This window comes from Cygnus atratus, chromosome 3 (genome assembly GCF_013377495.2).
Source record: "Cygnus atratus isolate AKBS03 ecotype Queensland, Australia chromosome 3, CAtr_DNAZoo_HiC_assembly, whole genome shotgun sequence".
In the NCBI taxonomy this organism is placed as follows: Eukaryota; Metazoa; Chordata; class Aves; order Anseriformes; family Anatidae; genus Cygnus; species Cygnus atratus.
The window spans coordinates 6,692,292-6,719,832 of record NC_066364.1 but is presented as its reverse complement, the minus strand read 5'-3'; the positions used below and the strand labels follow the sequence as shown (position 1 = coordinate 6,719,832).

The following is a 27,541-nucleotide window of genomic DNA, read 5'->3' as shown; positions in this document are numbered from 1 at the left end:
AAAGATTTGTGATGCTTGGCAAGATGCAGAATGCAGAAACCAACCAATCATTCATCTTAGGAGAGAGGAGGGAGAGAAATGGGTGTTCCGGTGAACATTATTTATTAAGAGCTTCAAACCATGAAGCATGAGTCATCTGGGAACACTATGAGCTGGGAAATGTAGCTAAAAAGATGTCAAAGCAACTTCCCTGAGGGATGCACATTGAAGTGTCTGGAAGTTCCCTGGTGGGAAAGAAGTAGAATAATGAGTGTGAAGTAGATAATGCAGAGTTATAGAAGAACTAGGTGCCTGCTCAGTTAGGAGAAATTCAGATTTATTCTCACAACTAAGATCACCCTGCACACTGGAGGTGGAACATTGTCCAAAAGACATTGTCAATACACCATCATCCAACAGAAAAGTTCGCCAAATAATATAATTCACTGACATTGCACCTGTGAATTCATTAATGATACTCCCTTCATACGAAGATTGATCAATTTGCTCTTTCCCTTTTGGATGTCACAAAACCAAAGACCTTCTGCTGGCTGGGATCTTTTGCTGTAGGCCATAAAATCTTGGTGGTTTTTGTTGTTGTTTGGTGGTGGTGGTTGTGGGTTTTTTTTTGCTTGGTTTGTTTTTTTTTTTTTTTTTTTTTTTTTTGTTGTTTTTTTTTTGTTTGTTTTTTTTTTATTAGTCGTTATTACTACAGGTGTAGAAAGACGTTTTATTGCAGTTTCATTCATCTGCATGGACAAATATTCTGTAAAATCTTCAGGCTTACAACCACAACTTTCAGTTTTAGTGTTCTACTTCTGCAAAATTTTTTTCTACCTTAACAGTTTGCTTAATTCCTCTATTTCTGTGTTATCAACAGATTTCCAAGTCTGTGGAGGAAGGTTCAAAGGCATTCTACAAAATATGACTGGTAATGACCAAATCAAATTCTTCATATCCACTTGCTTCAGATGATTGTCACTGCCTGTAACCTTGAAATACAGAACAGTGGCTTAATCTCACTGGAACAATCCTACTGCCCAGGTCAGCTTATTATCTAAATGGACTTTTAACCTGTGTCAATTATATCCTTCCAGCCACTGACAGTGAATTCAGCTAATACTTTGCTTCTTGGCAGTTTAATCTGCATGCACACATAGGATACATAACATTTATAGCTATTATTCTTAATGGCACTATTTTCATTGAAAATCATTCATTCTAATGTTAATACATAAATGAGAAACTTTCTTAATATAACAAGGAGGCTGAAAAATTGAAAATGCGATAAAAAAAATCTTCCTTTAGAGTCACGTTTCTCACTCATTCACACTGACTAGGTTTTACTTTGCTTTGACTAAGCTCTCAAGTTTGAATCTTAGAAAATATTTAGAAGGTTTCTTGAACAAAAAGTAAGAGATTCACTGTCTCTTGGTAACCTCAGGCCAAGGTTACATGTTATACAACTATGAATTATCAGGCTCAACATATGGAGAGGACAAAGCTCTATCCTGAGCATAAATGGCAAATTGCCTTTTGAACCATCAGGCTACAGCCTTCAATGAGATTCCAAGTACACCTTGAAAATGTTAATCTATAATAAGATCCCTTATTCCTCTACCACACTATGATCACAAATTAATTATATGGTCTTCTTTATACAGGTGAACAAAGAAAGTCCTCTAGTTCTCTTTTATCAATGAATTGGATAAGATCCATTAGCTTTTAGGTTCATAATCTGCATTTAAATTACAGTCCTGCATGCTTGAATGTTTATGTCTTACTTGACTCAGGAAAAGATCTTTAGAAGTAAAGAAGTAAACTTTCTTTACTTGAAACTCAGTATAAATATGTCTCTAAATCCTGCTCAAATTGGAGTCCTAGCAAATTGTACAGAGCAAGATACCATTCAGTGGTGGTAACACTATATCTTCAAATAAATAGAATTATGGTACTGAACGGAAAATAAATACCTTTAAATAAATCATATGAAACACATTCATCATGACCCTAGAAATTCATATTTGCAATTTAGTAAACCTCTGACATATTCAGATAACACATGTATCTAGAACATTCCCTATAATGGAATCCAAATATATTATACAGCCTTTAACAATATAAAATTCAGACCTACCACAAGTATGTAATCATTTCTGGGATAACTCAGCAGCCATTTATATGTCAGTACATAATTTTAGAAAGTAAAGAGAAGAGCTTCCCTAGTTGAAACTGCAGGAAGGTCTCCTGAAAAAATTGTGAATTGATCTACGCAGAAATCTGGCTATACTGGTGGGTAACTCCTACATTACATACTACTCCTCCATACCAACTACTTTGCTCCAATTAATCTGCATTTATTGGGCCACAGTATGTCCTTACATCAGACCTTAGTTAGGATAAACCTCTATAGATATCGATCAAAATTTGTCTGAATGAAGATAGGAATAAAAAGCTGTGGAAAAACAAAGGGAAGATGGTTAATGGTGTCATAACTGAATCTGGAAACATTGTAAAGTACAACTTCTGATCTTAATCAATTCTAAGGTGCAACTTGCAACCACAGTCAACAAATAAAATTGCCTTATAGTGCAGGTCCATAAACGTAAAAGGACTTGAATTCCTGGGAAAATTTAGCACAAAACATTGTATAAGTAACATGCAACTCCTTGTCTTTTTGTGAGTTCTCCTAGTGTATATTCAAACTTCTTTTGCTAAAATATTGGAAGAGAGGAAATTATACTTTCTTCTACCCAGCTCAGGAAATTCAACAAAATTCAGCTTCTGCTATATCATCTGAATACCATTTGAGAAAATAGCAAGTGTTTGTACTGCAGAGTGGGAGTGCTGGGACATGCCAATAAACATCAGTTTACTTTAAACTTTTATGATATTATTGTATAAAATGAGATTAACATCAGTACAGATCAGCTACAAAAGAAGTTCAGAATGGCAGGGAATACGTTAAACATGAGTGTGCTATTAAATGTTAAACAGGAAAACAATCGAAACACTTTCATAAACGCTTTTTCTCCTTAAAGGAACAATTCAAAATAAAACTTTAGCTCCTGAAACTTTTTTTTTTTTTTTTATAAATAGTAAACACAAATCAGTGTGGAAGATTCTGATTTGCAATTAACTTATTTTACATAATATCATGTTCTTCCTGGAGAAATCACAGAAAAACACCAAAATCATTATTTGAAGAGTTAATAATCTGCTTATAATGGACTGCTAATATTTGGTCTATTATGATGCCTCTATCTTAAGGTAAATCTACAGAGGAAGAAGAGAATGGGAATAAATATGACTCAGATGCCTCATACCTATTTGGCTGCCTTACTCTGAAGATCTTTTCAAGGTACATTGTTTGTCTATTGAGTGTATTAAGAACTTACATGCTGTCTTCAAGTATGTCTGAATCCTTTTTAATCTTCATACTTGCAGGGTTTAGTGTTTAAAAATTAGACACAACTGCACCTGAGAAAGACTTCTGCGTATGTATGCTGTAACCTTTCTCATGAATTCACCAGCTTTGAATCCAATTGCAAATTTAGGATTGAGGAGGGATTTGTCATTTTATATTTAATAGTGATGTCATAAAGGATTGTGGAAAATACAATACAAGATGATAAAGGTCAGTTACCATTCAGTAAGTCAAACGTCTGCTTATTGTCTTATTTCACTGCATTTTTGGCTGGGGAATGCCAAAAAGATGTGCAAATTATTCATTTGCCTAATTCATAATATAGGGCTGACTTCATTTATGTTTTCATTTTTGTTACAAAGTAATTCGTGACTCCAAAATATTTAAATGAAACTAGCATTTGAGAAAGAGATCTTTCCCATCTAATTCACAAATACTCATCATCTATGGTGTATGTGTGACACCTTATCTTGCCTTCACAAAAAAAAAATAAAAAAAAAAATCTGAATACTGAAAGACTGAAGTCAAGGTGGTTTTAAGACAGTTTGTAGCCACATGAGTTGGAGAGAGATTCACAAAGGTAATCAGTAGGCTAACGTTGCTATACTTCTCCAATGGGTGATTCAGAGCCCTGACAAATGGAGTTCTAACTTTGATTTTGTCCTCTAAGGAATCGTTTCTTCTTATGCTCCCATTCTCCAGTGATTGTACTAGGAACTCAGGGAAATTGAATTTAGCAAACTAAAACTGGCCTGTGTGAATAGTTTCCCTTTCTTGAGGGAAAACATCACTGAAATATCACTTCTGTTAGTGCTCAAAAAAAAAAATAAAAATTCAAAGGCTCTGAAATGGATGCATTTCTTTTATACAAATGAATCTTCTTTGTTTTCTTCCATTTCTGAAAACTTAAATATTTGCCCAGCTCTAATCACACTGTTTTAGTTAGGATGGAAAGAACTAAATTGTACTGGGGAGTAAAATAAAATGTCATCATGTTTTAATTTATTTACAGAAAGAGGAATTTGAGACCGTATGACCTGTTTGTCATCAGGTTTTCATTTGCTGTATGTGAAATGAGCCTTCATACTTCCAGTTGGGTTTCATTCATTCCTGTTGAATCTCTGTGTGAAGATATGGTATACATCCTGTGGGAAGGAGAAAGCATAATCATGTTGCATGAAACAAGATAACAATTAAGTTCCTAATTCTGGGAATTTGTTTTTCTAGAACATTTTCTTTCACTACACAGGCCTAGAATTCTTGCATTCAGCATGAGTTACTAGATGAAACCTCCTTTCTTGTTTTGGAGTGATAACTTGGAAGTTAAACACAAATCCAGCCTCCAGATACTTTGAGGGTTACTTCAGGTTCGTCTCACTTTTGCATAGAACTGCAGAGGGATCTTTGGTAAACTAGGACTTTGGTACCTCAATTAAACATATACAACATATATAAACTCCATATGTTCTGCAGATGAGATAAATCTGAACAAAAGATTATAGGATCATCTGCTAAAGCATACTGTGCAAGCTTGAGATATCAACTTGTTCTCTGGACAATACATTTAAAAAGTGCTGGAATTGGTAGGGAACAAAATGAATGATGGCACAGGCCCTCTGATACATACATACTGAGTCATGTAAGTTCTAGGCTTTAGAAGCAAATTATTCTCTTGAAATTCTACGGAATTCTAATCACTTAAATCAGTTAGCATCTATGGCCTTTATTGCAGGCTACACTGACATTAATATTCAACATTATCTTGTTATTATTCTATCATGAAGGATAGTTTTTCTGTCATAAGACAGAGCTAGAAGCAATTTTCCTCCATTGACAGTTAGTGTTTCCATGAAGGTGGTCTGCACAGATTTTGCACAAAGTTATAAATACAACAGAGGCCTTTTTTGAGTCTTTATTACATTTTGATTTATGAGAAAGAGAGAAAAGGAACAGGAGGAGAGCAGAGATCCAAAACCACTAAAACAAATGGTTCTATTTTTCAAATATATTAATTATTAATAAAATTGCAGCTGGATACATGAGAAAAAAAATCTAAAAATCTTCTCCTTGCGTTCTGTTTTTACCGCTAGAATCACTTCACAAATTCCATGACAAGAAAGATCATGGTCAAAAACAAGGCCATGCCCCATCTACAAATAAATAAATAAATAAAATAATAAAAAATAAATTGAAACAGCCATGATTCTTATGTTCAGTAATTTTGGGGAAACACTGTGTACTGAAATATACCCTACATCTCAAAGAAGAAATTACCTCAGTTTCTTCAAAGAGTTCTTCTTCTGCAGTGTCTTCAATCCACCTGACCGGCAACAGGCAAACTTACAATCAATGACCTGGTAAATTATGGGTTGTACATGGCTGCTGACTTTGCAAGCAGAGTTGGTACCACTGAAAAACTGAATGGGAACTGAATCCGGTTGTCCAAAGGCTGACCATACAGAGACCACAGCGTAAGGGATCCAGGCAATGAGGAATCCTGCACAGATCAACATTGCCACATTGTGAGAGGAAAAAAGAGAAAATAAATTAATCTCACGGAGTTGTCCTTACTGACAGCGCTGCACGGAGCTTGGCAGAATGCAAGGGAACAGGCAACAGAATGGAAAAGAAAAATTATACTTGCTTGACGTAAATTTGCAATGTGAACAAAAAAATGTATTTTGCTACATTTAATTTTCCTAGATACAAAGGTGGATTCCAAACACCTAATTCTGCATACATGGAATTATTAAAGACACTGGTGATAGTCTGATGAGGTGGAAAATCACAACAAAACTCCTATCCATCACTTCCCCACATACACTCTCACCATCTTCATTACAAATAATATTAATAAAATTAAAAATCATAGAATCATAACATACCCTGAATTGGAAGGGACCCACAAAGATCATGGAGTCCAACTCCTGGCTCCACACAGCACCACCCAAAACCAGACCCTATGTCTGGGAGCGTTGTCCCAGCGCTTCTTGAACTCCTGCAGCTCGGTGCTGTGACCACTGCCCTGGGGAGCCTGTCCCAGTGCCCGACCACCTCTGGGTGCAGAACCTTTTCCTCACACCCAGCCTGACCCTCCCTGGTCCCAGCTCCATGCCGGTCCCTCGGGTCCCTGTCGCTGTCCCCAGAGAGCAGAGCTCAGCGCCTGCCCCTCCGCTCCCCTCGTGAGGGAGCTGCAGGCCGCCATGAGGCCTCCCCTCGGCCTGTTCTGCTCAGTGCTTAGCGAACCAAGGGACCTCAGCTGCTCCTCATACATCTTGCCCTCTAGGCCCTTCACCATTTTCACAGCCCTCCTTTGGACAATCCCTAATAGTTTTATGTCTTCTTTATATTTTGGCACCCAAAACTGCACATAATACTTGAGGTGAGGCCGCACCAGCACAGAGTAGAGAGAGACAGTTGCTTCCCTGAAAAAACAAAAAGTCTATTTTCCATTCGAACAAAACAAGAGTGCCCTGGGAAAACAAAACATTACAATAAATTAATTCAGTGCAAGTCCTCCAGATTCTGAGTCTTTTGAAATCAGATTCTATAGGTCATAAAAAGAAAGTCTTTGAAGAAGTTTCCAGGACTGAAGGACTAAGTCTTGATGGCATGTGGGAGTGCCTCTACAGGTGAGTTTGCTTATAAGGATATGTTCCTGTCTAAATCTAATATACCACCTCTTCTGTAACACACAGAATCAGACACTGAGGCAAGAGCAAAGGGAATTAGGAAAAGAAGATAATTCTTTAATTAGAATAATTAAAGAAAAACAACTTAAGAAGAGATTGCAACACCCCGATCTAATGCACGGCTTCTTCCTCTCTCACAGGCTATGCTTACGTCCCACAGAGAAGGCATCAAATGCAGTGGAACTAATAACCTGCCACAAGGATGGGCATTTGTAAGAGGAGGAAGGAGAAGAATTTTGCTGAATTAGCTTCATCTGCTTTCAACCAGGAGGGGTCTATGGCCTTCCACTAGAAAAATGTCAACCATTTAAATTCATTTCAAGACAAATATGGAATAAGTGAACATGAATTCATTCAAGAAGGCAAGAGATCTCAAGTCTCTGTGAATACTTATTTCAGCAGATAAAACATCAGTATAGTTCCATGTGTAAGACAGAATTGAAACTACTGGGAATTTAATTGAGAGTGATAACACTAGCACAATATCTAGTTTCCTTTTCCTTACACATAGCATGGATTTCATACTCCATTAAAATCTGCAGATCCTCTGAAAAGCAAATTTCTACTGAACTTTTGGATTACATTCCTGATACATTTACTTTATCCAAACCAATCTATCTGCACTGAGTCACATCCTGATATAGCTTCAAATGACATAATGCAGTAATACATACTGAAGAACATATGCCATTATACTGCTGCCATTGATCAAATGTTGTTATGCACCCAGACTGACAGTATCATTTATGCATTCATTTGGAATAAGGCAATTAGCAGGGCTGCAACAAAAAGTCATCAGAAAGCACAAGTTTTTTTGGATCTTGCAGAAACTTTTGTGGACCTTCTTGTTCCACATCCTGATGGTAATATAACTGACAGGGAAATTTTATTCTTTTATGCCTCTTTGTTTTCCAACACTGAAGAAATAATGCATGTGAGCTAAGGATCTCAAACATAGCTTGTGTTAGCAATAGTCCTGTGGAGTTAGATGGGTTGTGTTGGAGACTCGTTGTTTATATTTACACGCACCCCAACTACACTGTTGGTCCGAGACAATGTTCTCCACTGTGTATCCAAATGGGAAGCAAAAATTACTAGTGTTTTGCCTCAGATCACATTGAAGTCTTACAAGACAACTCCACTATGACAAAATAAAAAATAAAAGAATAAAAATAAAAATCTAATGCCTTAAATCAAACATTTCCACCGTTCTTTAAAGGAAAGGTGATGAATAACTGCAAAACAGTACAGTAATGAAGCAACCATTTTTAAACACAAGTACAGTTTTACCAGTGGTATGACCTTACTGGTAGCTCAGTTATGTTCTGACATGAAGTCACCTATTGCTGTATATCACATAAATTTCAGTTTAACCCCTCAAAAATGAAATAAAATGAATGTTTGATCAGCCAAATAAAGGATGCTGCTTGTCTCCTTCTTGGCCTGGTTTGTAGAGGCTGGTGAATCTTTTACAAGTAAGAAATATGGTTTTGTTTGGTAAAAACTTTTACCTTGAGAGATTTCCCAGCGCTACAACCAGTATAACCAGCAAGGATCATGATTGTTACCATTGTGAAACAGAAAATAGATTAATCAGAAACGGAAAATAGGATATGGTCTTAGATGGAAAATAGATTTGCATTTGAGTGCATTTTTATCAGTGGCTGATGGCTGAACCTAAATGATAAATTATCTTCATAAAAACAATTGCAATATCACAGGAGTGAGTTTGGTTTATATCTTCATTCAAAGAGGAATACAAACTGTCTCAAGTTTTATTTCTCTGATAAAATAATCTGCTTTCTACCTGTTTTCCTTCTATAATTCCTGAACACCTCTAATGCCTTAAAATAATTCTTTACAACTGTTACTGAAAGAAAAGGCAGTTTTGTGATGGGGAATAGGGCCACAGAGATGACATGGCTTGTGCAAGGTCACACGGGAAGGCAGATCTTCAGACTGAATCATAATCTCAGGGACTCCAAATCTCAGAATCACATAAGAATGGTTCAGGTTCTAGGAAGCTCTGGAGGTTTTTTGGTCCAACCTGAGTGCCCTAATCACAAAATTATGTTTCAATTCATGTCTTTTCCCATCTTCACAGTAATAGGGGAGAAAACTGGAAGACTCACTTTCAGATTGTACTATCACTCAGCATAGGAGAGCATATTGCCGAAATTCTCCAAGTGTACTTTTATGATCTGACAGAGCAAATGGAGTTAAATCTTCCTACTTACCTTGGTCAGCTTCATTTCAAGTATGTGGCTGTTCTGGATCCTGCTGTCATAGTGAGCAACCTCTTTGGTGGATGACTTGACTTTTAAAATTATTTTAACATAGGAAAACACAATCACTGCAGTTGGGAAGAGGAGGCAAAAGAAAAGAATACTCAGAATAAAAGCCTGCCCAGCCACTGAAGCCTGTGCCAGCCACCAGTCCAGAGTGCACGAGGTCCCAAAAGGCTCAGGAGCATAGCTTCCCACACCAGCAAAAGGCACCGTAGCCCAGAACGTTGCATAGGCCCAGATTATTGCCAAACAAATAAAGGCATGGTGTCTCTTAAGCCAAGTACCTGGAAGATAATTCAAGAGTTACAACTGCAGGTCTGTACATATCTGGCACAATTAAACTTCTCATTCAACACTTTCCATAAGAGCTTGTTTGGCTGTTTGACAGCAACCTCTGTAGGGTTCATTTCACCTCGTCAGAGATTTCTCTAGTGACCACTGAGCTCACCACCCAGACCCACTTCGTACCTCATGGAGGGAAGTACATGCCTGTAGGAAGGGCTCCACCTGGCATTATTTTAGGTCTCTAATTTAGGCTGTGATGATTTACAACCTACAAGAGTCTATATAAGAGCAATCCAAACAGCTACCTCAGCAACAATCATGGGAATTCCCCTTATTTTGTTGGGGAGTTAGTCCCTTCCAATGAAAGAAAAACATCTTTTCTAACCTGTGACAACATCCTTTAACTGAAAAGAATGAAGCATATAATACTTTATATTCAAGAGATATATGATATTGATGCATATGGTGATAACAGCTTTCATTGCTAAATTCATTCCTCCTCTCAAGATCCAGCTCCATATTAGAGAGATGATATCACATTTATTATGACCTATTGCACAGCCAAATCTTTTAGATGTTTTAAATTGCTTGCCACATATCTTAAAATAGTTTAGGCATCTAATGAGGAATACTTTTGTCTATCAGGCCACAAGACCTTGTAAGATGTGCAGTACTTGAGCCAGTTAACATTAATAGACCTTGATAAATCCAAAGTGATTTATCTGAGTGATTACCAAAACTCATGTCTTAAGTAGAGGGACAACAGCAAAAAGGATAATATGTCCAGCAATACAAATTTAGCTACAAATATAGCTGAGATTACTTGGGTCATGCAAATATGTTTATTTTATATGTGCATTCCTCTCTATATTTAACAACAGCATTTTGGAGAGCTTAAGGATGATTTCAGTCTAGAAACGTTGCACTACAATGACAGGATAAAAAGCTTAAGATGCTTAATTTATCCAAGGAGAGGATTTCTGCCACCCAGCAAATGAAGTGTAACAGGATCCAACAGCTGACTGTTAAGTTAGAACTTGACCTTTTTTAGAGGGACTAATCAACCATCAGTACAATTTACTCAAAATTACTTTATATCTTAAACAGAAGACTAGCTACCTTGATGATATCATTTAATTCAACAGAAGTTCTGTTTTTGATTCAGAAACATTTAGAATCATAAAATATACTGAGTGGGAAGGGACCCACAAGGGTCATCAAGTCCAACTGCTGACTCCACACAGGGCAATCTGTAAGTTAAACCACGTATCAAAGAGCATTGTCCAAATGCTTCTTGAACACCAAAAGGCTCAGGGCCATGACCACTTCCCTGGGGAGCCTGCTCCAGTGCCTGACCACCCTCTAAGTGAAGAATTTCTTCCTAATATTCAGAATTACATTATGTAGAAGTTGGCAGAGATGACCAAAGCAATTGTTTCTAGTCATGTAAATCCTTCGCTCCCTCATTTATATTGTATTTTATTTGCTTTGTGTTTTTTTTCCCTCTTATTTCACTATGTGGAAGTGAAAATAATTTCTAAATGTTCTGTTTCCTTACCCCTTTTGATCACAACTCTAATGGCCTAGGTTTTCTTGGGTGGGAGAGGGCAGGGGGAGATTGAGCAGGGGGATAGTGTCACTTAATATAGTTTTTCTTCCTTACCATAAGACAAGTGACAGATTTTTAGGTATCTATCCAGGCTGACAGCTGTCATGGTAATAAGGCTCCCACAGCCAAAGAAGAAACCAGCCCATCCATACCAACGGCAGCCCATCCATCCAAACACCCAGCGGTGAGAAAAGAAGGAAATGATACTGAAGGGCTTTCCTACAACTTCAAAAGGAGAAAAGAATGTCAGTTGACTGATAAAATCCATAACTGATTAAATCAACCTTTTTTCAGTAGAACAAACCCTCCTCTTTGCCCAAAACTAACACCAATAAAAATGTTGAGAGTGAAGAGAGGGCTTAAGGGCACAACAGATGTGATTGAGCTGTGTGCCTTCTGTCCACAGGACTAAGCCAAAGACAGCTGTAGCTAGATCTCATAAAATCTACACTGTGGTAGGATGAGTCAAACCTGCAGTATGTGTCAGAAAAAAATGCTTCACTACCGACCACATGAACAAGAAGTAAACCCATACTCAGGTACTAAGCATGTACAAATTCTTCCCATTAGAAAAACTTCAAAGCATGGTTTAAGTCCACTTGTAAACACATTCCAGTACGGTTGATGGGTAAGCCTACACATGATCAAGCATAGATCTAGTGAAGCTGCATCCTTATAATCAAGTGAGTGTCTTCAAACACATCATAAAGAAATTTGCTTTCAAAGAGGACTTCTGCAAACCTATCAAAGCCCAACAGTAGGATCCACTCTGTGGTAAAGTGCTAGATTACAAAGGAAGATGGTGCTATGATGGTGCTACTGTTGGAGCGTGGACGTGAGCTGCAGAATGGCTTCAGCTCCTGTCCATACCACATTCTTCCTAAGTGACTCTCAGCAAGTCACCTGGCCACAGATAGTCAAAAGTTTTAAGCATCCTCAAACAGAAGGTAAACATCTAGCTATTTTGGAGATGCTGCCCTCGTGATTCCTTACGTCAGTTTTCCATTTGTAAAAGCGGAAGGTGCATGATGAAAGAAGTCTGGTTAGGTCATAGGTTGTTTCATTCTTGCCTTAAAACAGACTAACATTATTCAGAGTCTTTGCAAATATCAGGAGAATTAGAAAGTTTGCAAATTGTGATTTGCTAGCTGGAAATCTTTACCTCCTGATTTTTGGTTGTTTTTTGTTGTTGTTGTTGTTTGGTTGGTTGTTTTTTGTGGGTTGTTGTTTTTGGTTTTGTTTGTTTGTTTTGTGATTTGTGTTTTTTTTTTTTTTGGGGGGGGGGGTTTGGTCTTAAACTGGATGTACACAAAAATCAATGGAACAGAAAACTCAAGAATTTACAATCTAGGAACATCTGCATGTTTTCAGAATCCTTCATTTCCACTTACCATTCTGACCTGAAATGCTCAAAAGTCTGAACGGTTCAACTGCAACATTCAAGCAACATTAAATATTTAACTCCACCTTCCTGTGGCTATATATTCCTGCACAGGAGTTGCCAGAGCACCTCAAGAGAGTTCAAAACCTCTCTGGCTGCCCTGGCCTAGTTTCTCTGGCTGAACCACAATGTCTGTAATGTCATGGTAGCTTGTGAATTGGTCTATAAATAAAGCAGACGTGGTCCTGCAAACTGTAATTTCCATAAGGTAACATTCACAGAAATAAGTTCATAGAAATTCACCAAAATGATCTGAAGTAAACATTTTGGATTGTTCCCAAAAACATTCCATTTAAAATCAAAGTGATGTGAAATAAAATATTTCATTTTCATTCCCAACAGAAAAGCAAAACATTTCTACTAAAAACAATCCTTCTGAAAAACGCTTTTACTCCGTTTTCTGTGCCAAAAACATAATTAGAAAAAAAAAAAAAAACTCAAAATTAGATGTGTTTTTAAACAATGCTTTTGGGCATCTTTTCCTTTAACATAAACCTGTAAGGAAAATTCTACCTGACCCTGAAGGCTGTGCTTAGGTCATATAAGTACACTTTTATGCAAGCAGAAGAAATATACTGTAATTTTTCAAGCAAAAACTGACCCCAATGATTAAGGTTTCAAGAAAAACATGAAATACAGCAAGGGCTAGGATATATTCTGAGAGTAAGCAACTTTATTAATGTAAAACATTGCTACCTCTAAAGGATATTTATTTGCACAAAATCAAATTTCTCTTCAGCAGCACAGGACTCAGTTTGGTATTAGTGCAAAACGAGGATAATACAGTATTAAACAAGTGCCTAGTGCCACCCTGTGGAAATCTACAGGAAGCAGGGCTATTGCAGAACCCATTTCTTGAATAAAGTGCTAAGACAAGCAGGTGAAATATAAAGGCTTTGGAAAAAGTCTCATCTCCATTACAATAGGTCTAAAACCAGAACACATCACATTTCTTGAATTAACATCTTCCGTTAATGAAAAAAGAAGGGAAGAGAAAAGAGAACGAGCACATGCTACTGTACCAATCACAATTATTTTGCGTTAAAACATTTTAGCAGACAGAGAAATTGAGACTCCCGTGGAAAACAAGGTGACAAAGATCAGTCGTATGCTGTTGGCAGACCTAGAGAGAAACTAGAAACCCTTATGCTAAGATCCTTGCTTTCATAGGATTCCCAAACTTGCTGTAATTTGTGTATTTGGCACCAGAATTACTGGAAGCAGTTTCTTGACTGTGCGCAGTGGCAGCAGCAACAAACTTCATCTCTGAGGGGCTGAGAGACATCATTTTATGTTGTTCTGTGCTATTTTAGGCATTTAGAGTGTGGAAAACAGAAAGAAAAAAAAACATTTGATGGGAAGAAAAGGGTGTACTGGAGCTGGGGACAGGGGTCATGCAAAACATAAAGAACATAACTTTGGGAGCATGGGAACATCCTGCCATTTATGTGGGGTCATTGCATGGGGGGACATTGCATGGTCATAGCTGAGTCACATCAGGCCTTTATACCCATTGGACTGCCTCTTTGACAGGTAAAGGATGTCCAGCCCTCTCCCTCTCATTTGTATGTAGCCCTGAGCAGCTTAATGAGATTCATGTCAAGAGCCAAAGAAATGATCTCCAAAGGCTCTTAACTCTCCAGCTTTGCATAAGCCTTTACAAAGCTTCCTGCTCTCATTCCAGGGCATTCAGGCTGTCAGGTTGAAGTAGAAATCCTTCCAGTTGGCTGATGTTGCTCTTACTCTATAGATTGAGACAAATGCTTATTTATCTGACATAAACATAAAAGAGGAAGGTCGCTAGCAAGAAAAGTATTAGCTTGGATAGTCTGATGACTGTTAACATTTTCTAATTTCCTCCCCTCACCCCCATCCCTACTAAGATTTGGCTTGATATGCATTCTCAAAGTACCTGGATCCCTTCTGTTGCACCCTACAGCCAGAAAATACTATTTTCTTCAATACTAATGCAAATCTATTTCATGTTTATTGTGCCAGGATGTTCATGGAAGCTGTATTTGAAGGTCTGCACAGTCCTGAGGTGAACATGAGCTTTATCTGACACAGAATTGACAAATCCAACCTTATTTTCTCCTCTGTACTTTTCACTTCTTTTCCTCAAGCTGTTCAGGAATGTTGTTTTTCTATCATTCTCTCTGTTTCATATACAAATAGTAGAGAAGAAATATCAGTAACAAAAGGCATTTGGGGCTCTTTAGGACTTCCAGAGGACTGTCTCGTGCTGCTGCCAGAAAGAATGGTGGGATAGTAAAAATGAATAAAAATATGACATGAAATTACCTGAAATGCCCAGATCACACACTGCTAAATTAACAGTCATTATTTCAGCAGGTCTCAACTTCTTTTTTCGCTTTGAAGACATAAAAATAACGTACCCATTTCCCAGAGTTGAAAGAATCCCTATAATAAAAAAAAAAAAAAAAAAGGAAATTAAAAAAAAAAGAAAGAAAGAAAAGAAAAACAATAAAGATAGAGTTCTCCTTAAAAACAGCAATATCCCATCTTCCTTGTGAAATTCTCTGGTATTTTCAGCCTAACTCTTTAGTCCCAAGGCTAGATATTTTACTCTGAAACATGATCATCTCATCCTCATTGTACAGCTCATAGAGACATCTACGCAGATATCCCCCGCCCACAACAAATGTTATTTTCCTCTCTGCAGCAAGACATTGCCTTCACCACCTGAGCCTGCACAGCTATTGAATGAATGCATATAATAAAAATCCCATAATTCCTCTGTTCTCATCAATCCCATTTGTCTCACAAGTGTTCATAAAGCCACAAGAATAAAATTAAGCTGTCTAATCACAAGGACCCCTCAATCTCTGACCAGCCTAAATTTTATTCTTGTGGCTTTATGAACACTTGTGAGACAAATGGGATTGATGAGAACAGAGGAATTATGGGATTTTTATTATATGCATTCATTCAATAGCTGTGCAGGCTCAGGTGGTGAAGGCAATGTCTTGCTGCAGAGAGGAAAATAACATTTGTTGTGGGCGGGGGATATCTGCGGTAGATGTCTCTATGAGCTGTACAATGAGGATGAGATGATCATGTTTCAGAGTAAAATATCTAGCCTTGGGACTAAAGAGTTAGGCTGAAAATACCAGAGAATTTCACAAGGAAGATGGGATATTGCTGTTTTTAAGGAGAAACTCTATCTTTATTGTTTTTCTTTTTCTTTCTTTCTTTTTTTTTTTAATTTCCTTTTTTTTTTTTTTTTTTATTATAGGGATTCTTTCAACTCTGGGAAATGGGTACGTTATTTTTATGTCTTCAAAGCGAAAAAAGAAGTTGAGACCTGCTGAAATAATGACTGTTAATTTAGCAGTGTGTGATCTGGGCATTTCAGGTAATTTCATGTCTATTTTTATTCATTTTTACTATCCCACCATTCTTTCTGGCAGCAGCACGAGACAGTCCTCTGGAAGTCCTAAAGAGCCCCAAATGCCTTTTGTTACTGATATTTCTTCTCTACTATTTGTATATGAAACAGAGAGAATGATAGAAAAAACAACATTCCTGAACAGCTTGAGGAAAAGAAGTGAAAAGTACAGAGGAGAAAATAAGGTTGGATTTGTCAATTCTGTGTCAGATAAAGCTCATGTTCACCTCAGGACTGTGCAGACCTTCAAATACAGCTTCCATGAACATCCTGGCACAATAAACATGAAATAGATTTGCATTAGTATTGAAGAAAATAGTATTTTCTGGCTGTAGGGTGCAACAGAAGGGATCCAGGTACTTTGAGAATGCATATCAAGCCAAATCTTAGTAGGGATGGGGGTGAGGGGAGGAAATTAGAAAATGTTAACAGTCATCAGACTATCCAAGCTAATACTTTTCTTGCTAGCGACCTTCCTCTTTTATGTTTATGTCAGATAATAAGCATTTGTCTCAATCTATAGAGTAAGAGCAACATCAGCCAACTGGAAGGATTTCTACTTCAACCTGACAGCCTGAATGCCCTGGAATGAGAGCAGGAAGCTTTGTAAAGGCTTATGCAAAGCTGGAGAGTTAAGAGCCTTTGGAGATCATTTCTTTGGCTCTTGACATGAATCTCATTAAGCTGCTCAGGGCTACATACAAATGAGAGGGAGAGGGCTGGACATCCTTTACCTGTCAAAGAGGCAGTCCAATGGGTATAAAGGCCTGATGTGACTCAGCTATGACCATGCAATGTCCCCCCATGCAATGACCCCACATAAATGGCAGGATGTTCCCATGCTCCCAAAGTTATGTTCTTTATGTTTTGCATGACCCCTGTCCCCAGCTCCAGTACACCCTTTTCTTCCCATCAAATGTTTTTTTTTCTTTCTGTTTTCCACACTCTAAATGCCTAAAATAGCACAGAACAACATAAAATGATGTCTCTCAGCCCCTCAGAGATGAAGTTTGTTGCTGCTGCCACTGCGCACAGTCAAGAAACTGCTTCCAGTAATTTGGTGCCAAATACACAAATTACAGCAAGTTTGGGAATCCTATGAAAGCAAGGATCTTAGCATAAGGGTTTCTAGTTTCTCTCTAGGTCTGCCAACAGCATACGACTGATCTTTGTCACCTTGTTTTCCACGGGAGTCTCAATTTCTCTGCCTGCTAAAATGTTTTAACGCAAAATAATTGTGATTGGTACAGTAGCATGTGCTCGTTCTCTTTTCTCTTCCCTTCTTTTTTCATTAACGGAAGATGTTAATTCAAGAAATGTGATGTGTTCTGGTTTTAGACCTATTGTAATGGAGATGAGACTTTTTCCAAAGCCTTTATATTTCACCTGCTTGTCTTAGCACTTTATTCAAGAAATGGGTTCTGCAATAGCCCTGCTTCCTGTAGATTTCCACAGGGTGGCACTAGGCACTTGTTTAATACTGTATTATCCTCGTTTTGCACTAATACCAAACTGAGTCCTGTGCTGCTGAAGAGAAATTTGATTTTGTGCAAATAAATATCCTTTAGAGGTAGCAATGTTTTACATTAATAAAGTTGCTTACTCTCAGAATATATCCTAGCCCTTGCTGTATTTCATGTTTTTCTTGAAACCTTAATCATTGGGGTCAGTTTTTGCTTGAAAAATTACAGTATATTTCTTCTGCTTGCATAAAAGTGTACTTATATGACCTAAGCACAGCCTTCAGGGTCAGGTAGAATTTTCCTTACAGGTTTATGTTAAAGGAAAAGATGCCCAAAAGGCATTGTTTAAAAACACATCTAATTTTGAGTTTTTTTTTTTTTTTTCTAATTATGTTTTTGGCACAGAAAACGGAGAGTAAAAGCGTTTTTCAGAAGGATTTGTTTTAGTAGAAATGTTTTGCTTTTCTGTTGGGAATGAAAATGAAATATTTTATTTCACATCACTTTGATTTTAAATGGAATGTTTTTGGGAACAATCCAAAATGTTTACTTCAGATCATTTTGGTGAATTTCTATGAACTTATTTCTGTGAATGTTACCTTTATGGAAATTACAGTTTGCAGGACCACGTCTGCTTTATTTATAGACATTCACAAGCTACCATGACATTACAGACATTGTGGTTCAGCCAGAGAAACTAGGCCAGGGCAGCCAAGAGGTTTTGAACTCTCTTGAGGTGCTCTGGGCAACTCCTGTGCAGGAATAATATAGCCACAGGAAGGTGGAGTTAAATATTTAATGTTGCTTGAATGTTGCAGTTGAACCGTTTCAGACTTTTGAGCATTTTCAGGTCAGAATGGTAAGTGGAAATGTAAGATTCTGAAAACATGCAGATGTTCCTAGATTGTAAATTCTTGAGTTTTCTGTTCCATTGATTTTTGTGTACATCCAGTTTAAGACCAAAAAACCTCCCCCCCCCCAAAAAAAAAAAAAACACAAATCACAAAACAAACAAACAAAACCAAAAACAACAACCCACAAAAAAACAACCAACCAAACAACAACAACAAACAAAAAAACAACCAAAAAATCAGGAGGTAAAGATTTCCAGCTAGCAAATCACAATTTGCAAACTTTCCTAATTCTCCTGATATTTGCAAAGACTCTGAATAATGTTAGTCTGTTTTAAGGCAAGAATGAAACAACCCTATGACCTAACCAGACTTCTTTCATCATGCACCTTCCGCTTTTACAAATGGAAAACTGACGTAAGGAATCACGAGGGCAGCATCTCCAAATAGCTAGATGTTTACCTTCTGTTTGAGGATGCTTAAAACTTTGACTATCTGTGGCCAGGTGACTTGCTGAGAGTCACTTAGGAAGAAATGTGGTATGGACAGGAGCTGAAGCCATTCTGCAGCTCACGTCCCACGCTCCAACAGTAGCACCATCATAGCACCATCTTCCTTTGTAATCTAGCACTTTACCACAGAGTGGATCCTACTGTTGGGCTTTGATAGGTTTGCAGAAGTCCTCTTTGAAAGCAAATTTCCTTTATGATGTGTTTGAAGACACTCACTTGATTATAAGGATGCAGCTTCACTAGATCTATGCTTGATCATGTGGTAGGCTTACCCATCAACCGTACTGGAATGTGTTTACAAGTGGACTTAAACCATGCTTTGAAGTTTTCTAATGGGAAAGAATTTGTACATGCTTAGTACCTGAGTATGGGTTTACTTCTGTTTCATGTGGTCGGTAGTGAAGCATTTTTTTCTGACACATACTGCAGGTTTGACTCATCCTACCACAGTGTAGATTTTATGAGATCTAGGCTACAGCTGTCTTTGGCTTAGTCCCTGTGGACAGAAGGCACACAGCTCAATCACATCTGGTTGTGCCCTTAAGCCCTCTCTTCACTCTCAACATTTTTATTGGTGTTAGTTTTGGGCAAAGAGGAGGGTTTGTTCTACTGAAAAAAGGTTTGATTTAATCAGTATGGATTTTATCAGTCCAACTGACATTCTTTTCCTCCTTTTGAAGTTGTAGGAAAGCCCTTCAGTATCATTTCCTTCTTTTCCTCACCGCTGGGGTGTTGGATGGATGGGCTGCCGTTGGTATGGATGGGCTGGTTTCTTCTTTGGCTGTGGGAGCCTTATTACCATGACAGCTGTCAGCCTGGATAGATACCTAAAAATCTGTCACTTGTCTTATGGTAAGGAAGAAAAACTATATTAAGTGACACTATCCCCCTGCTCAATCTCCCCTGCCCTCTCCCACCCAAGAAAACCTAGGCCATTAGAGTTGTGATCAAAAGGGGTAAGGAAACAGAACATTTAGAAATTATTTTCACTTCCACATAGTGAAAATAAGAGGGAAAAAAAACACAAAGCAAATAAAATACAATATAAATGAGGGAGCGAAGGATTTACATGACTAGAAACAATTGCTTTGGTCATCTCTGCCAACTTTCTTACATAATGTAATTCTGAATATTAGGAAGAAATTCTTCACTTAGAGGGTGGTCAGGCACTGGAGCAGGCTCCCCAGGGAAGTGGTCATGGCCCTGAGCCTTTTGGTGTTCAAGAAGCATTTGGACAATGCTCTTTGATACGTGGTTTAAACTTACAGATTGCCCCTGTGTGGAGTCAGCAGTTGGACTTGATGACCCTTGTGGGTCCCTTCCCACTCAGTATATTTTATGATTCTAAATGTTTCTGAATCAAAAACAGAACTTCTGTTGAATTAAATGATATCATCAAGGTAGCTAGTCTTCTGTTTAAGATATAAAGTAATTTTGAGTAAATTGTACTGATGGTTGATTAGTCCCCTCTAAAAAAGGTCAAGTTCTAACTTAACAGTCAGCTGTTGGATCCTGTTACACTTCATTTGCTGGGTGGCAGAAATCCTCTCCTTGGATAAATTAAGCATCTTAAGCTTTTTATCCTGTCATTGTAGTGCAACGTTTCTAGACTGAAATCATCCTTAGCTCTCCAAAATGCTGTTGTTAAATATAGAGAGGAATGCACATATAAAATAAACATATTGGCATGACCCAAGTAATCTCAGCTATATTTGTAGCTAAATTTGTATTGCTGGACATATTATCCTTTTTGCTGTTGTCCCTCTACTTAAGACATGAGTTTTGGTAATCACTCAGATAAATCACTTTGGATTTATCAAGGGTCTATTAATGTTACTGGCTCAAGTACTGCACATCTTACACCGGTCTTGTGGCCTGATAGACAAAGTATTCCTCATTAGATGCCTAAACCTATTTTAAGATATGTGGCAAGCAATTTAAAACATCTAAAAGATTTGGCTGTGCAATAGGTCATAATAAATGTGATATCATCTCTCTAATATGGAGCTGGATCTGAGAGGAGGAAATGAATTTAGCAATGAAGCTGTTATCACCATATGCATCAATATCATATATCTCTTGAATATAAAGTATTATATGCTTCATTCTTTTCAGTTAAAGGATGTTGTCACAGGTTAGAAAAGATGTTTTCTTTCATTGGAAGGGACTAACTCCCAACAAAATAAGGGGAATTCCCATGATTGTTGCTGAGGTAGCTGTTTGGATTGCTCTTATATAGACTCTTGTAGGTTGTAAATCATCACAGCCTAAATTAGAGACCTAAAATAATGCCAGGTGGAGCCCTTCCTACAGGCATGTACTTCCCTCCATGAGGTACGAAGTGGGTCTGGGTGGTGAGCTCAGTGGTCACTACAGAAATCTGTTGACGAGGTGAAATGAACCCTACAGAGGTTGCTGTCAAACAGCCAAACAAGCTCTTATGGAAAGTGTTTGAATGAGAAGTTTTAATTGTGCCAGATATGTACAGACCTGCAGTTGTAACTCTTGAATTATCTTCCAGGTACTTGGCTTAAGAGACACCATGCCTTTATTTGTTTGGCAATAATCTGGGCCTATGCAACGTTCTGGGCTACGGGTGCCTTTTGCTGGTGTGGGAAGCTATGCTCCTGAGCCTTTTGGGACCTCGTGCACTCTGGACTGGTGGCTGGCACAGGCTTCAGTGGCTGGGCAGGCTTTTATGCTGAGTATTTCTTTTCTTTTGCCTCCTCTTCCCAACTGCAGTGATTGTGTTTTCCTATGTTAAAATAATTTTAAAAGTCAAGTCATCCACCAAAGAGGTTGCTCACTATGACAGCAGGATCCAGAACAGCCACATACTTGAAATGAAGCTGACCAAGGTAAGTAGGAAGATTTAACTCCATTTGCTCTGTCAGATCATAAAAGTACACTTGGAGAATTTCGGCAATATGCTCTCCTATGCTGAGTGATAGTACAATCTGAAAGTGAGTCTTCCAGTTTTCTTCCCCTATTACTGTGAAGATGGGAAAAGACATGAATTGAAACATAATTTTGTGATTAGGGCACTCAGTTGGACCAAAAAAACTCCAAGAGCTTCCTAGAACCTGAACCATTCTTATTGTGATTCTGAGATTTGGAGTCCCTGAGTTATGATTCAGTCTGAAGATCTGCCTTCCCGTGTGACCTTGCACAAGCCATGTCATCTCTGTGGCCCTATTCCCCATCACAAAACTGCCTTTTCTTTCAGTAACAGTTGTAAAGAATTATTTTAAGGCATTAGAGGTGTTCAGGAATTATAGAAGGAAAACAGGTAGAAAGCAGATTATTTATCAGAGAAATAAAACGTATGAGACAGTTTGTATTCCTCTTTGAATGAAGATATAAACCAAAACTCACTCCTGTGATATTGCAATTGTTTTTATGAAGATAATTTATCATTTAGGTTCAGCCATCAGCCACTGATAAAAATGCACTCAAATGCAAATCTATTTTCCATCTAAGACCATATCCTATTTTCCGTTTCTGATTAATCTATTTTCTGTTTTCACAATGGTAACAATCATGATCCTTGCTGGTTATACTGGTTATAGCGCTGGGAAATCTCTCAAGGTAAAAGTTTTTACCAAACAAAACCATATTTCTTACTTGTAAAAGAGTCACCAGCCTCTACAAACCAGGCCAAGAAGGAGACAAGCAGCATCCTTTATTTGGCTGATCAAACATTCATTTTATTCATTTTTGGGGGTTAAACTGAATTTATGTGATATACAGCAATAGGTGACTTCATGTCAGAACATAACTGAGGGCTACCAGTAAGGTCATACCACTGGTAAAACTGTACTTGTGTTAAAAATGGTTTGCTTCATTACTGTACTGTTTGCAGTTATTCATCACCTTTCCTTTAAAGAACGGTGGAAAATGTTTGATTTAAGGCATTAGATTTTATTTTTATTTCTTTTATTTTTTATTTTGTCATAGTGGAGTTGTCTTGTAAGACTTCAATGTGATCTGAGGCAAAACACTAGTAATTTTTGCTTCCCATTTGGATACACAGTGGAGAACATTGTCTCGGACCAACAGTGTAGTTGGGGTGCATGTAAATATAAACAACGAGTCTCCAACACAACCCATCTAACTCCACAGGACTATTGCTAACACAAGCTATGTTTGAGATCCTTAGCTTCACATGCATTATTTCTTCAGTGTTGGAAAACAAAGAGGCATAAAAGAATAAAATTTCCCTGGTCAGTTATATTACCATCAGGATGTGGAACAAGAAGGTCCACAAAAAGTTTCTGCAAGATCCAAAAAAACCTTGTGCTTTCTGATGACTTTTTGTTGCAGCCCTGCTAATTGCCTTATTCCAAATGAATGCATAAATGATACTGTCAGTCTGGGTGCATAACAACATTTGATCAATGGCAGCAGTATAATGGCATATGTTCTTCAGTATGTATTACTGCATTATGTCATTTGAAGCTATATCAGGATGTGACTCAGTGCAGATAGATTGGTTTGGATAAAGTAAATGTATCAGGAAATGTAATCCAAAAGTTCAGTAGAAATTTGCTTTTCAGAGGATCTGCAGATTTTAATGGAGTATGAAATCCATGCTATGTGTAAGGAAAAGGAAAACTAGATATTGTGCTAGTGTTATCACTCTCAATTAAATTCCCAGTAGTTTCAATTCTGTCTTACACATGAACTATACTGATGTTTTATCTGCTGAAATAAGTATTCACAGAGACTTGAGATCTCTTGCCTTCTTGAATGAATTCATGTTCACTTATTCCATATTTGTCTTGAAATGAATTTAATGGTTGACATTTTTCTAGTGGAAGGCCATAGACCCCCTCCTGGTTGAAAGCAGATGAAGCTAATTCAGCAAAATTCTTCTCCTTCCTCCTCTTACAAATGCCCATCCTTGTGGCAGGTTATTAGTTCCACTGCATTTTGATGCTTCTCTGTGGGACGTAAGCATAGCCTGTGAGAGAGGAAGAAGCCGTGCATTAGATCGGGGTGTTGCAATCTCTTCTTAAGTTGTTTTTTTCTTTAATTATTCTAATTAAAGAATTATCTTCTTTTCCTAATTCCCTTTGCTCTTGCCTCAGTGTCTGATTCTGTGTGTTACAGAAGAGGGTGGTATATTAGATTTAGACAGGAACATATCCTTATAGCAAACTCACCTGTAGAGGCACTCCCACATGCCATCAAGGACTTAGTCCTTCAGTCCTGGAAACTTCTTCAAAGACTTTCTTTTTATGACCTATAGAATCTGATTTCAAAAGACTCAGAATCTGGAGGACTTGCACTGAATTAATTTATTGTAATGTTTTGTTTTCCCAGGGCACTCTTGTTTTGTTCTGAAATGGAAAATAGACTTTTTGTTTTTTCAGGGAAGCAACTGTCTCTCTCTACTCTGTGCTGGTGCGGCCTCACCTCAAGTATTATGTGCAGTTTTTGGGTGCCAAAATATAAAGAAGACATAAAACTATTAGGGATTGTCCAAAGGAGGGCTGTGAAAATGGTGAAGGGCCTAGAGGGCAAGATGTATGAGGAGCAGCTGAGGTCCCTTGGTTCGCTAAGCCCTGAGCAGAGCAGGCCGAGGGGAGGCCTCATGGCGGCCTGCAGCTCCCCTCACGAGGGGAGCGGAGGGGCAGGCGCTGAGCTCTGCTCTCTGGGGACAGCGACAGGACCGACGGACCGGCATGGGACCTGGGACCAGGGAGGGTCAGGCTGGGTGTGAGGAAAGGTTCTGCACCCAGAGGTGGTCGGGCACTGGACAGGCTCCCCAGGGCAGTGGTCACAGCACCGAGCTGCAGGAGTTCAAGAAGCGCTGGGACAACGCTCCCCGACATAGGGTCTGGTTTGGGTGGTGCTGGTGTGGAGCCAGGAGGTTGGACTCCATGATCTTTGTGGGTCCCTTCCAATTCAGGATATGTTATGATTCTATGATTTTTTAATTTTATTATATTATTTGTATGAGATGGTGAGAGTGTATGTGGGGAAGTGATGGATAGGAGTTTGTTGTGATTTTCCACCTCATCAGACTATCACCAGTGTCTTTAATAATTTCCATGTATGCAGAATTAGGTGTTTGAATCCACCTTTGTATCTAGGAAAATTAAATGTAGCAAAATACATTTTTTGTTCACATTGCAAATTTACGTCAAGCAAGTTATAATTTTCTTTTCCATTCTGTTGCCTGTTTCCCTTGCATTCTGCCAAGCTCCGTGCAGCGCTGTCAGTAAGGACAACTCCGTGAGATTAATTTATTTTTCTCTTCTTTTCCTCTCACAAGGTGGCAATGTTGATCTGTGCAGGATTCCTCATTGCCTGGATCCCTTACGCTGTGGTCTCTGTATGGTCAGCCTTTGGACAACCGGATTCAGTTCCCATTCAGTTTTCAGTGGTACCAACTCTGCTTGCAAGTCAGCAGCCATGTACAACCCAATAATTTACCAGGTCATTGATTGTAAGTTTGCCTGTTGCCGGTCAGGTGGATTGAAGACACTGCAGAAGAAGAACTCTTTGAAGAAACTGAGGTAATTTGTTCTTTGAGATGTAGGGTATATTTCAGTACACAGTGTTCCCCAAAATTACTGAACATAAGAATCATGGCTGTTTCAATTTTATTTTTATTATTTATTTATTTATTTATTTGTAGAGGGGGCATGGCCTTTGTTTTTGACCATGATCTTTCTTGTCATGGAATTTGTGAAAGTGATTCTAGCGGTAAAAAACAGAAGCAAGGAGAAGATTTTTAGATTTTTTTTCCTCATGTATCCAGCTGCAATTTTATTAATAATTAATATATTTGAAAATGAACCATTTGTTTTAGTGGTTTTGGATCTCTGCTCTCCTCCTGTTCCTTTTCTCTCTTTCTCATAAATCAAAATGTAATAAAGACTCAAAAAAGGCCTCTGTTGTATTTATAACTTTGTGGCAAAATCTGTGCAGACCACCTTCATAGGAAACACTACTGTCAATGGAGGAAAATTGCTTCTAGCTCTGTCTTATGACAGAAAACTATCCTTCATGATAGAATAATAACAAGATTAATGTTGAATATTAAATGCCAGTGTAGCCTGCAATAAAGGCCATAGATGCTAACTGATTTAAAGTGATTAGAATTCCGTAGAATTTCAAGAGAATAATTTGCTTCTAAAGCCTAGAACTTACATGACTCAGTATGTATGTATCAGAGGGCCTGTGCCATCATTCATTTTGTTCCCTACCAATTCCAGCACTTTTTAAATGTATTGTCCAGAGAACAAGTTGATATCTCAAGCTTGCACAGTATGCTTTAGCAGATGATCCTATAATCTTTTGTTCAGATTTATCTCATCTGCAGAACATATGGAGTTTTATATATGTTGTATATGTTTAATTGAGGTACCAAAGTCCTAGTTTACCAAAGATCCCTCTGCAGTTTCTATGCAAAAGTGAGACGAACCCTGAAGTAACCCTCAAAGTATCTGGAGGCTGGATTTGTGTTTAACTTCCAAGTTATCACTCCCAAAACAAGAAAGGAGGTTTCATCTAGTACCTCATGCTGAATGCAAGGAATTCTAGGCCTGTGTAGTGAAGAAAATGTTCTAGAAAAACAAATTCCCAGAATTAGGAACTTAATTGTTATCTTGTTTCAAGCAACATGATTATGCTTTCCTCCTTCCCACAGGATGTATACCATATCTTCACACAGAGATTCAACAGCAATGAATGAAACCCAACTGGAAGTATGAAGGCTCATTTCACATACAGCAAATGAAAACCTGATGACAAACAGTCATACGGTCTCAAATTCCTCTTTCTGTAAATAAATTAAAACATGATGACATTTTTATTTTACTCCCCCAGTACAATTTTAGTTCTTTCCATCTAACTAAAACAGTGTGATTAGAGCTGGGCAAATATTTTAAGTTTTCAGAAATGGAAGAAAACAAAGAAGATTCATTTGTATAAAAGAAATGCATCCATTTCAGAGCCTTTGAATTTTTTTTTTTTTTTGAGCACTACAGAAGTGATATTTCAGTGATGTTTTCCCTCAAGAAAGGGAAACTATTCACACAGGCCAGTTTTAGTTTGCTAATTCAATTTCCCTGAGTTCCTAGTACAATCACTGGAGAATGGGGAGCATAAGAGAAACGATTCCTTAGAGGGACAAATCAAAGTTAGAACTCCATTTGTCAGGCTCTGAATCACCCATTGGAGAAGTATAGCAACGTTAGCCTACTGATTACCTTTGTGAATCTCTCTCCAACTCATGTGGCTACAAACTGTCTTAAAACCACCTTGACTTCAGTCTTTCAGTATTCAGATTTTTTTTTTAATTTTTTTTTTGTGAAGCAAGATAAGGTGTCACACATACACCATAGATGATGAGTATATTGTGAATTAGAGGGAAAGATCTCTTTCTCAATGCTAGTTTCATTTAAATATTTTGGACGTCACGAATTACTTTGTAACAAAAATGAAAACATAAATGAAGTCAGCCCTATATTATGAATTAGGCAAATGAATAATTTGCACATCTTTTTGGCATTCCCCAGCCAAAAATGCAGTGAAATAAGACAATAAGCAGACGTTTGACTTACTGAATGGTA

The 27,541-nt window shown here is 37.9% G+C and overlaps 1 protein-coding gene and 1 pseudogene across 1 annotated transcript; one reads left to right on the top strand and one right to left on the bottom strand.

The window, feature by feature from the left end:
* Positions 1-4,487: 4,487 nt before the first annotated feature.
* LOC118254695 (opsin-5-like) lies at positions 4,488-15,146 on the bottom strand (the record flags this gene model as incomplete). The annotated part of the gene is given in 7 exon segments (XM_035560171.1): positions 4,488-4,551; positions 5,681-5,771; positions 5,774-5,822; positions 5,824-5,925; positions 9,336-9,670; positions 11,335-11,505; positions 15,023-15,146. Coding segments are annotated over 7 exon segments (936 nt in total), but the record flags the coding sequence as incomplete, so codon positions are not given.
* An 827-nt stretch (positions 15,147-15,973) lies between these two features.
* Positions 15,974-26,680, top strand: LOC118254696 (opsin-5-like; annotated as a pseudogene).
* Positions 26,681-27,541: the final 861 nt, after the last annotated feature.